The 10,817-nt window shown below is 39.2% G+C and overlaps 1 protein-coding gene across 1 annotated transcript; it reads left to right on the top strand.

Annotated features, from left to right (window-relative positions):
* Positions 1-392: 392 nt before the first annotated feature.
* On the top strand, positions 393-10,182 carry LOC306864021 (telomerase RNA component interacting RNase-like). Its single transcript, XM_079407683.1, has 3 exons — positions 393-1,183; positions 1,317-1,394; positions 9,833-10,182. Exons 1-3 carry the CDS (start codon positions 881-883, stop codon positions 9,938-9,940), a joined length of 489 nt encoding a protein of 162 aa, XP_079263809.1. The 5' UTR covers positions 393-880; the 3' UTR covers positions 9,941-10,182.
* Positions 10,183-10,817: the final 635 nt, after the last annotated feature.

The following is a 10,817-nucleotide window of genomic DNA, read 5'->3' as shown; positions in this document are numbered from 1 at the left end:
ATTTTATCGTTTATAGTACTGTATTAAATCATTTTAATCTATTTATTTGATTTATTGAATTTTATAAAAACGTTTTCTCGTTTAGTCTATTAAATTTTGAGGACTAAAAAAATGTCTACCCGAGTAAACTTTTGTCAAAACAATGTTTCTAAAACTAAATTATATACATGAATGGTTTCTGGATAAATAATAGATCAAGAAACCACCGTGTTTCTGCTGTCAATTTGTATTTATTTATTTTTTACTATGTTTTCATAAATAATAAAACTATGAAAAAAGTCAAATAAACAGCTTCACTAAAAAAAAAAAAAAAAAAAGGTTGTATAAGCAGTTTTCACTCAGAAATTGCTAGTAAATTTGGCAAATAATTACACGTCAGCGGCAAGTAACACATTGAAGTTCGAAAGCGGAGAGATAGACAGTATTTTTATCATCTGCGTCGCTGCGGTTCTTCCTCCGGCCTGCAGGCGGCGCCGGTGCATCTCTCGCGGACTCGAGCGCCGCTGACTGCAGATAAAAAGCAGTATGGCGGAGCGACGCTAAAATACAACAAACCTCTGCAAAAAACATCGGGATAAAAGCCCGAAACCCTGCCGATTCACCGCACAATCCGGCCGGTCTGCGATTATAATCACACTCGGACCCGCGGCTCGATAATCGCGCTCTCTCTGTGCGTCGCTGACGGTGCGTCTGTTTCGACGCGACGCTTTACGATCCCATAACAACACCGCGAAATAACGCATTATTCCTTCTTTTTCACCTTTATCACGCGTTTAAAATACATTTAATTCTTCATTAAACGACAAATCGGTGCAGAAATCAGAACACCGCAGGAGTGAATGTAAAGGCTTTATTTATTATTTCACCGAACGATAAAACGATGGAGAGAAAACAGCATAAATCAGACAAACATCGCCGCCATCATCATCATCATCACCATCCTCATCCTCAGCAGTCCTCCAGCAGCAGCAGCAGCAGCGGGGGGGAGTCCGGCGGCAGCAGCCCGGCGCACGGGGCGCCCAAAGCGGCTAACGCATTCGCCAACGACGGCAGCTTCATGGAGCTGTTCAAGAAGAAGATGGAGGAGGAGGAGAGGAGGAAGAGAGAGGAGGGCGAGGAAGAGGAGAAGACGAAGAGCTCTGCTGTGGATCCGGACAAGAGGCCGCTAAGCGTGAGCAGCTTTGTAAGAACTGCAGAGGACGCGCTTTACATTAACACACACACACACACACACATAGAGAGAAAGAGGGGTGTTCGGGTCACTGTCGCTTCCTAAAGCCCGTGTAACGCTGTCAGTCTGTTCCTGTTTGACTCAGGTGGGCAAGCGGAGAGGAGGCGCGAGGCTGGCCCTCAAGACCGGGATGGTGGCCAAGAAACAAAAACTGGACTCCGAGGTGAGATGCATGCTCTTCCATATCCATAAAATAAGAGTTAATAACAATATATAGCTTGCATTATGAGATGCATACAGTATATATCAGGGGTCTCCAACCTTAGTTCATTTGGGGGATACGTTTTAAAACGAAAGCAGCTGTACCAATTTGAAATACTTAAAATCTCTTAAATAATGGATCAATACAAACTGTTGTTATTCACGGCGTTGTTAAAATGTGCTGGAGATATAAAAAAAAAGTACTGATAGACACTGAAATCGTTTCACTGAAAAGGTCCACACATTTGGCCCAAAGAAGGTATCCAGTGGTGGATGAAGGTTTCCTGCGTGTTCGGTCTTTTCAATGTGCAAAGTTATTCAATTTAAGTTAAACTCTAATCTGACTCCATGTTATTATGACCTCGTATTTATCTTGAAATACAAATTGATTGCTTGTCTATTTCTAATTTGTATTCTTCTGATATTTGATTATTCTAGTTAACTCTTGACTTTATATTTACTCGTTCATTCGGTTGCTCATGTCTCTAACAAGGATGCAACGTAATCTACTAGAGTCAATAATTACAGAGTAAAACAGAATAAGGTCAAATGTAACAATTTATTCTCAGTCAGGTAAATACTGTATGTATATGTCAATTACACAGCAATTCAAAGAGATCAAATCATATCAATACAAAACATCCAATTCTCAAAGATGAATCCACGAGTAAAGGATGCATACCTGACTTTATAGAAATACATAGTGTGAGCATTGAGACACACCACACACTACGGGCTTCTGGCTACAGAAATCGCCCTGATCCTTTTGCTGCATTTCCTTAAGTACTTCAGACCAAGACCAACACCCCCCGAGATGGAGACAGGAACTAACAATTGGAATTTGCGAGTTAACACCTTTTGTGACAAAAGGTCATTTGCATGAAAGGTACTGGGAACTGACCCGCCCTCTACAGTGTGCAATACATCTCTAAACTCAGTTGTAAATTTTGTAGCTGATCAACAGAAGTGCCTGCACTTCATATTTAATCCTTTTGATAAAGTTTCTGTTATTAGTGATGTGTTGGGAAGCCAGCGGGCCCTCTGGTTTGCCAAAACATCCCAATAACAATCAGAAAGTTTAAATCTTTTGAATTTTCATGGCAGATTTGACTCTGCGTTCAGAATTATACATCATCGATTTGTGACAGTAGCCATACAGATGTATTATGTTTTCCATGAGTTGGCAGATGGTTGTAAATCATAACTATTATGTGTGTCTTTCTGAGACTGCCATCATGAGATTAACTAAATCCTATGTGTGAGAATCTATGTGTTTCTGTCAGTGTGAAGATGGACAGTAGATCTTTAGTGGGGTACCACATGTGGAATCTAAGCCATCATTGTTTTCTGTGGTGTGCAGTGTTCAGACTGGACAGTCTAGATGAGGTGATGATGCGATGGTGGAGATTTGTGTTCTGTGCTCATGTCTGGGAGATGGGTGAAGTCTAATCTATAACAATCTGTGTTGCAAAAATTTAGTTCCGGTGCTAATCCGGAAGGCCATGTAGATATTTGTGTGGTAGTGTGCTATTGTGAGATGTGACTGGCCTCTTGAAGTGTCATTGCACCCATCTCCTGCAATTTCAGGTTATTTCTAACAATTCCGCCGTCCTGGCTTGATGCAGCTGGCATCAGGTGCCTTCCTGGTATCTCACTTTCAAGGAATTGCAGCGGTCAATCTGAAACAGAGCCAAATACTGAGAGAACCACAGTTAATTTTGAGTATTTTTCACCTCCCTTTCATTATTTTTCTAGCAAATTTAGAAGATCAGGTGATGTTATGTGGCTGTATTTAACTGTGGAATATTAATGTTAATCAGTCCTTCTGATCAGATTAACATTTTGGTTGGTGCTACCCAGCGACGAGTGCTTGTGCCACACTATTAAAATGAAAACACAACTCCTCCCTCTTGGCACTGGGTAGCATATCAATCTAAGTCGTCACAAATACAATTCACGTGTTAATTCATTTAAATATGGAAGGGCAGGTCAGAGCTGATGCAATGCACAATCACTGTTTTTATGTTTCAAAGGACTATTTGTTTCATTTAGTCTTGCTGATCATTTTCATTACGACAATTGTGAAATCACTCTGTGGCCACATGGCAATTCTATGCTCCTGTATCTGATTTAACTGCAGCTATATGGAGAATAGCACAGTGTTCCACTCAAGAGACAAACTAATTAAACATAGACACACACATGCAACTTAGATTGCTATGCAATTCCAGTATTACAGTTATTCTAATTTCACACAAGAGACACGGTCTAGCATGTATGTAGCATCTACAACCTTAAACCTAAGTGTTTCGTACACTTACAGTGAAGCAGTCATGTGTTTCATAAAGAATAAACTCAACTAGCCTATGTGCACATTAGGGCTGTAATCAACCAAAGAAAATCTTGGTCGACTGAAGTCCTGAAACTTTCGACTAAAAATCGACTAAAAATGACGTTGTGGAGAAAAAAAAACGTACGTTACATTAATTAGATACGCACTGTGCTCAGTACTTGGTAGCCTTGTTGTCTGCCTAAATTAATTATAAATAAACATAAAAAACTAATAGGCTATTTGCAGTATATTAAATCGTTTTTGACCTAATTATTTTGCACTGAAATGAGTCTGACACACGAGTCTGTCGTCTCTGACAGCGGTGCATCACGTGCACCTGCGCAATATCATAGCCTGTGATTTCTGAAAACAGTACTATGTTGTCAACTAGTGATATCACAAGAACTTTTGAGGAATGTGCAACATAATTTAGAAAATTATTTTTGTCATATGTTATAAGTATAACTGTCAGACACTATCATTTCAGCCGCTCTGCGCAGCTCGAGAGCGAGGCTGAACATAAGAGCTCAGCTTCGCGGCTGAGACACGAATAGACTTAAAGCTTTTACTCTTAATAAACACAAAAGGCGCGTCCACTTTAATAAAAAAAGAATATTTATTAAACAAACAAGAGCAGAAACCAAATAAAGTGCATAACTGAAAAATAAAGCATCTTAGGCAAAACTAACACAAACAGTGGGCACAGCGCAATTGCGCAATATTGTGAGAACTGAGAACTGATCGCGCACTGTGTGAGGACTGATCGCGCGCTGTGTGAGAACTGAGAAAGTGGAGCACTTCTATCAGAGTGATTCCGCTAACTTTAAGTTAATCAACAACGAATTGTGACTCCTGGGAAAAACGGGATGTCTGGTCACCCTATCCCTATAACCATTCAGGTGCTGAGGCCATTGTTTCAGATCGCTAGTTTGCGTTTTGGTAGCGTATCCGCCCACTGCGGCTGCCATACTGTGACTAGATATACAAACGCCCCTCATCTGATTGCGATCCAGTGACAGGGACGCACATTTTAAAAGACAAGACAGTCAATTTAGCCTATAGGATGTATTTTGAATGTCCGGTAGTCCTCAAATAACATTTTAGTCCCGTCTCGTCTCGTTAACGAAGACACGCATACATTTCGTCATAGTTTTTATCATCAGATATTAATTTTATCTCGTCAACTTCTCGTCTTAGTCACAGAAAAAAGGTTCGTTAACGAATATTTTTCGTCGTCCTCTTCGTTAACGAAATTAACACTGGTTCTTTGGAAGGAGACAGCTTCTTGTTTTTACACTACCTTGTTATTAAATAAATAATATTCAGCATCAAACCTTCTAAAGCCTACTTATCTGTCTCTCTTCTCCAGTGGGTTGGGCTAATCCAAAAAAAGTGAAAACAATGGGGGTGTTCTGAAAACAGACTGGTACCTGTGAAACAGGGGTGCTCTGAAAACACCCCCATTAGCAATTAGTGCTTTCCACCTGATGAAATGAGCGCGGCCAAACTGATGAAATGAGCGCGGCAAAAAATCGACCAATCAGATTTTTGGTCGAACCAGACCATATCGACCAATTAATCGACTAATCGACTGGGACGTTACAGCCCTAGTGCACATGTAGTAGCACAAACAACTATAATGTGTGTAACATGTGCACATTGTGTTTAGCACAATTACAAATTTGAAAATTCAAACAAGATCATTGAAACTGGGATGTTTACATATTAAAGTCGTCGCTAGTAAGCTGCTAACCCACTAGCAAGTGAAGTCAACATCTGGAGGCCTTGCATGAGCAATGCAATTACCTCACAAAGAGTTTTACATGAGGATGACTTGTTACATGTAAACAATTGATCTTCGCCTTTAGAAGGTGATATCCTATGTTTCAGAAAATAAGGTGGAGGTCTACCTCTTCCCAGTGACCAACATTTCTCTTCTGTGTGGCCTGTTTTGAGACAGGAACTACAAAACCTGCTGTCTTCACCATACGGTTGTCTGCTGTGTTCTCCTGGAGTTTGAGGTTTTTTATGACTCCCTAATGCTTCCTTTACACCATGCATTCTGGTACATGACTCTGTGCTATTATGGTGTTGCATCACCTTAAGGACTGAAACTGGCACGCTATCTTGAGCAGTAGCACATGCTTTCTCTGAACTAAAAGTTCTAGATTTCCATCTGTTTTGTATCCTTGAACCCCAACACACTATCGTTCTGAACGTGTTTTCAGTTGGATCTACTCCATTTGACAATGCATTTTGGACTGGAGTGCCAGCATTGTTCTTTATGAGTTGTAATAACGGTTCGTCATCACGGCTTGTATTTTCTAGACCGGAATGTTCTTTGTATGTTACCCACAGACGTTCGGCGTATATTTCAAACGGCTCGTTGCTGCCCTGTTTAATTTCTAGTATCCTGCCCCAATCCGCGCTTGGTGGTCCTCTCAAGTCTAGCAACGCCAGTTTTAATCTTTCATATATAGCCTCGTCAGATTCATTATTGTTTCGCTTGACTACGTCTCCAGATTTCATTTGAGGGGTTAATTTTGATCGGAGTTCTTCCGGAATGGTTAATAGTGCGATTTGCCATACATCCCTAGTTTCTAATTTGTACACTGTGGCTTGTAACATCAGTGCTTCCCAGTAGGGTTGGAATGGCCCTCTTTTGGGCATCATTCCCACGATCTGCTTATGTTTTGAACACTCTTCACATGTTAGTGGCCGGCTAATCTTGGTTATTTCATCATTTGCGTTTGTCATGGTTTTGAGTACAGCAACTCTAGCTGACGCGGAGGGCTTTTCGCTGGGTTTAACGTTAGCTCTTGTTATAATAATTCGCTGACTTTGTTCATGTCTCTGAACGGGAGCTCGGTTACGATTTTCTCTCCGTGTTTGACTCTCTAATGTGGCTACCTCATCATCGTCACTATCGCTGTTTTTATCAGGATCAAAAGTCTCATCCAGTGCTGCTTTCTTAACTGCGGCCACTGGAAATCCGACATTGTCGCAACATTCTTCAAGAGCAGATATATAATTACTGCCTGTTTGGAGTTTCTCCTGAAGCGCATCTATTTTTCTCGCCATGTTTTCACTTTTTCTTGCCCAACCTTGTCTTTCGTATGTAAACGCCTCGACCTGTGCTCTAAGCTTTTGCAATTCATCCGAACGCGCTTTCTCAATTTCTCTGAGACTCGCCATTATGCGCTCGTTTTTGGCTAATGTTTCTAGGTCGTTTTTCTGAAGTAAGTAGACGATGGCAGCTGTTGTTTTTTTTATCTTTTGATTTAGATGTCAATTTTTCTCCTTCGGCCAAAAACCAGGATATGATTTTGTTGTTTTTCCATTTAATGTTCAATCCTTTACCACTCAAATGAAGGATATTTTGTATATGCACAGCGTGAATTCCCATGATCTCCTGATATGCACTGCTGCTGTACTGTCCCTGAAAAGCCATGTTTCCCAGCTAATTCTCCTCCCACTGGATTTCTGCGGTCTCCGGTCTAACAATGGGTATGTCGACCCGTTCTAAAAATGTAATTTGCATAAAAACCACTAGGAACTGACTCACCCTCTACAGTGTGCAATACATCTCTAAACTCTTAGGATCTGTATTACCTTTTAGTTTACTACTTGTAAGAATGAGACCATTGTACCAGTCGCCCTGAGACAATTCAAATGATACCAAACATGACTGTAAATATCACTTGCATTAATGCAGAACATTACATTTCTGCTATTGACCATTCTGAGTGAGCTGAGTGAAGGGAAGGATGGGTTTAAAAGGAACTGATGCATATGTGAGAGAGGCATTTTCCCACATTTTCTCTCAGTGGGATGTGGAGACAGATGTCTGTATGTTAATGCACTGTGTGTGTGTTGTCCATCTCAGGAGTTCAAAGTGTCTGAGGTTCTGTAATTCTTACATGACAAAAGCCAACAAATAAAATTAGCAGCACTATGCACTTTTTGTTTGCATAAACAACAACAACAAAAAGATTGCATATAAACATTAGAATATGATGGGCAGATTTTAAACTAACAAAAATACTCAGCATGTTATCTACTGACATGCTCATATATATAATATATTAAATGGACAAAGCTTTATTTATATATATATATTACATACATACAGGTGCTGGTCATAAAATTAGAATATAATCGTCAAAATGAAAGGAAATAAACATTTGAAATATATCAGTCTGTGTGTAATGAATGAATCTAATATACAAGTTTCACTTTTTGAATGGTATTACTGAAATAAATCAACTTTTTCATCATATTCTAATTTTATGACCAGCACCTGTATATATACACGAGTCAGAAAGAAATAAAATTGTATCTGCTCCATAAACAGTTCTGCATAAGATAATGTACTTTCAAAAAATCTCATCGCTTCTGATAAAAAGGTAGCCTATTTTCCATCAACCGGTTAAGATTTACAACAAAAATTAGCATTGGTCTGAACAAAAATATGTCAGACAGACTGAATGAATTTGTAAATCCACAGTTTGACAGCAGATGGCGCTAATGAACAGCAGAAATAGAGCCGTTTCCACGGTAACCGCTTCGAAACAATGCTTTAGTTTCCTATTACGCATTCATACAAATAAATCAATCATAAAAAGGCTTTCCTGTAGCTCAAATAGTAGAGCATGGCGCTAGCAACGCCAAGGTCATGGGTTCGATTCCCAGGGAAAGCAAGAGCTGATAAAATGTAAAAACTGTAACTTGAATGCAATGTAAGTCGCGTCTGCTAAATGCGGAAATGTAAATGTCATGCATTCTTTCATATAGACTAATTTCCCTCAGCGGTCTGCCTTCAGTCATGTTTTCACACAAAACTAAACTACTCTGCGTGAGACTCTGAAGAACTTTGATTAAAGCAGAGCGGTATTTACTTTAGTTTTTCAAGTCGCGATAATCAAATATGGGTTTAATGATAATTAAAATGGCCAATATGTCAAGTCTTGGCCAGCTCCCTCCAATCAGGACAGGAGCTACTGGTAGCTCGCAAGCGACGTGTTGGAGACCCCTGGTATATATCAAAATTTTCCTCTAAAATTTAATTAGCTGATTTAAATCTTTCAACGGCTCTGAATTTAACGGGCCGCTGCTATGCGACAAACCAACGGTCCTCGGTGTGTGTGTTATGGAAGACCGTTTCTGCTACTGCATAAAAAGTAATGAAGACTTTTAATTAACACAATTCTGACTTTCATCCCTCAGAATTTTGAGATAAACTCAGAACTGTGTGAAGAAACACGCAGTCATGAGATATAGTTATGAGGGGGAAAAAAGAGTTGGACTTGACGCAGTCGCTTGTTATAAAGTCAGAATTGTGAAAAAAGTCCAGGTGGCAGGAAAAGGCTGCTGGAACGTTTGCTCGCCAAGAAGTTTTGTGTTTTTCAGGGGAAGGCGAAAGTTGTGCATGCAAATGCAGAAAGAACAACGCTAAAAAACATGTGCATGAGAGGGGCGTAAATGTTTTATTTCAAAATCTTCTCTTCCCCTAGGAGCACATGTTTGCTAGCGAACAAATCATTTATCTCAGCCATTCAAAAATGTTCATTCAAAAGTTGCATATGCTTTATAATACTGTACAAATGTATATTTAGTTTAAAATCAATTTATGTGATTTAAAATATTTGTAAAGCACATAATTTAATTCTTACATGGCTATCTACCATCACTTGAGCATTTCCAAACACTAAAATGATTTTCCACTCTCTTGCATTTATATCTGAGCGACTTATGTACAAATTCATCCTGTTTTGTCTTCAGTGGCACATGATCCTTCAGAAATCATTCTAATGCACTGATTTACTGCTCAACAAACATTTATATTATTATCAGTGTTGAAAACAGTTGTGCTGCTTCATATTTCTGTGGAAGTGGTGATGCATTGTATTCTTCAGGATTCTTTGAATAAAACGATTCAAAAGAGCAGCATTTGTTTGAAAGGGAAATCTTTCATATCATTATAATTGTCTTTACTGTCACTTTTGATCAATGTAATGCATCTGTGATGAGTGAAGTCATATGTGTGTATCTGATGTGTGTGGATGCAGGCGGAGGCTGGGAAAGGAGACGCCTGGACGAAATACATGGCAGAAGTGAAAAAGTATAAAGCGCATCAGTGTGGAGACGACGATAAGACCAGACCACTGGTCAAATAGACTGAACTGCTTCCTGTGGAGACGGGCGTCACTGCCATTCACGCCGTGTGTTCTTCCCCTTCATCTCTTTGTTTCCAAGCTTGAGTTTTGCCCTGTATTTGCCCAGCTGTTGGATTCTGGTTCTTTTTGAGTCGTTATGATCGAGTCCGTGGCATTAGACCGATCTCGGTTCACCTTGTTGATATTTCGTACTCGACATGTTTGCTACTTGATTGACGATGAATTAAACTCACAGTACCACAGTTTCTGTCCCGACTGTGATGTTTGACCTGCTCACATGTTTCTGAGGTTCAAGATTCGTTCGTCAGCTTCCATTTTACACACTCTGCCTCAGTTAGGATGCTGTTTGTTTTACATACTGCTTATTAAAAATGTTGCATATTTTTCAGATGGCTTCAACTAGTTTGATAGATTCAACTCTTCATGGTTCTTCATCATTCAGAGAAATTTTGCATATGAAAAGTTTTTTTAATTTTAAAAATATGTAATGAAAACCTACAACCCCAAAAAATAAGTTAATGGGGCAGGGATTTAAGATATGTGAACTAAGAATATACATTTAGAACTTAAAATTCCAATTTTTTTGTAATATTTTTGTTACAGTTTCTAATATTTTTTTAGATGGAATTTTAGTGCTGTGCACTTTAACTGAAAGGAGCAAAATATAAAGTGCAGAGCTGAGTATAATTCACATTTATTAAATCATCATGATTCATGTAGGCCTATGACCATGTCAGTTTCCTCCTGTATTATTTTCAGATTACATATTTAATTTTAAATACAACTTAAAATTACTGATAATTTCAATGTGGGTTAAAACGGAAAAATGGGGCTGACATGGTCATGAAAGTACTGATTTGAGACCAATATCTCCAAG

The sequence above is a fragment of the Barbus barbus genome (genome assembly GCF_936440315.1).
Source record: "Barbus barbus genome assembly, chromosome: 4".
Taxonomy (NCBI): domain Eukaryota; kingdom Metazoa; phylum Chordata; class Actinopteri; order Cypriniformes; family Cyprinidae; genus Barbus; species Barbus barbus.
This window is presented reverse-complemented; position numbering and strand designations above follow the sequence as displayed.

Bases quoted from the DNA above. Each gene is read 5' to 3' on its own strand.
- LOC306864021 (XM_079407683.1), top strand. From the start codon at position 881: ATGGAGAGAAAACAGCATAAATCAGACAAACATCGCCGCCATCATCAT. The intron at 1,184-1,316 runs GTAAGAACTGCA...TGTTTGACTCAG, and splicing joins CGCTAAGCGTGAGCAGCTTT to GTGGGCAAGCGGAGAGGAGG. The intron at 1,395-9,832 runs GTGAGATGCATG...GTGTGGATGCAG, and splicing joins AACAAAAACTGGACTCCGAG to GCGGAGGCTGGGAAAGGAGA.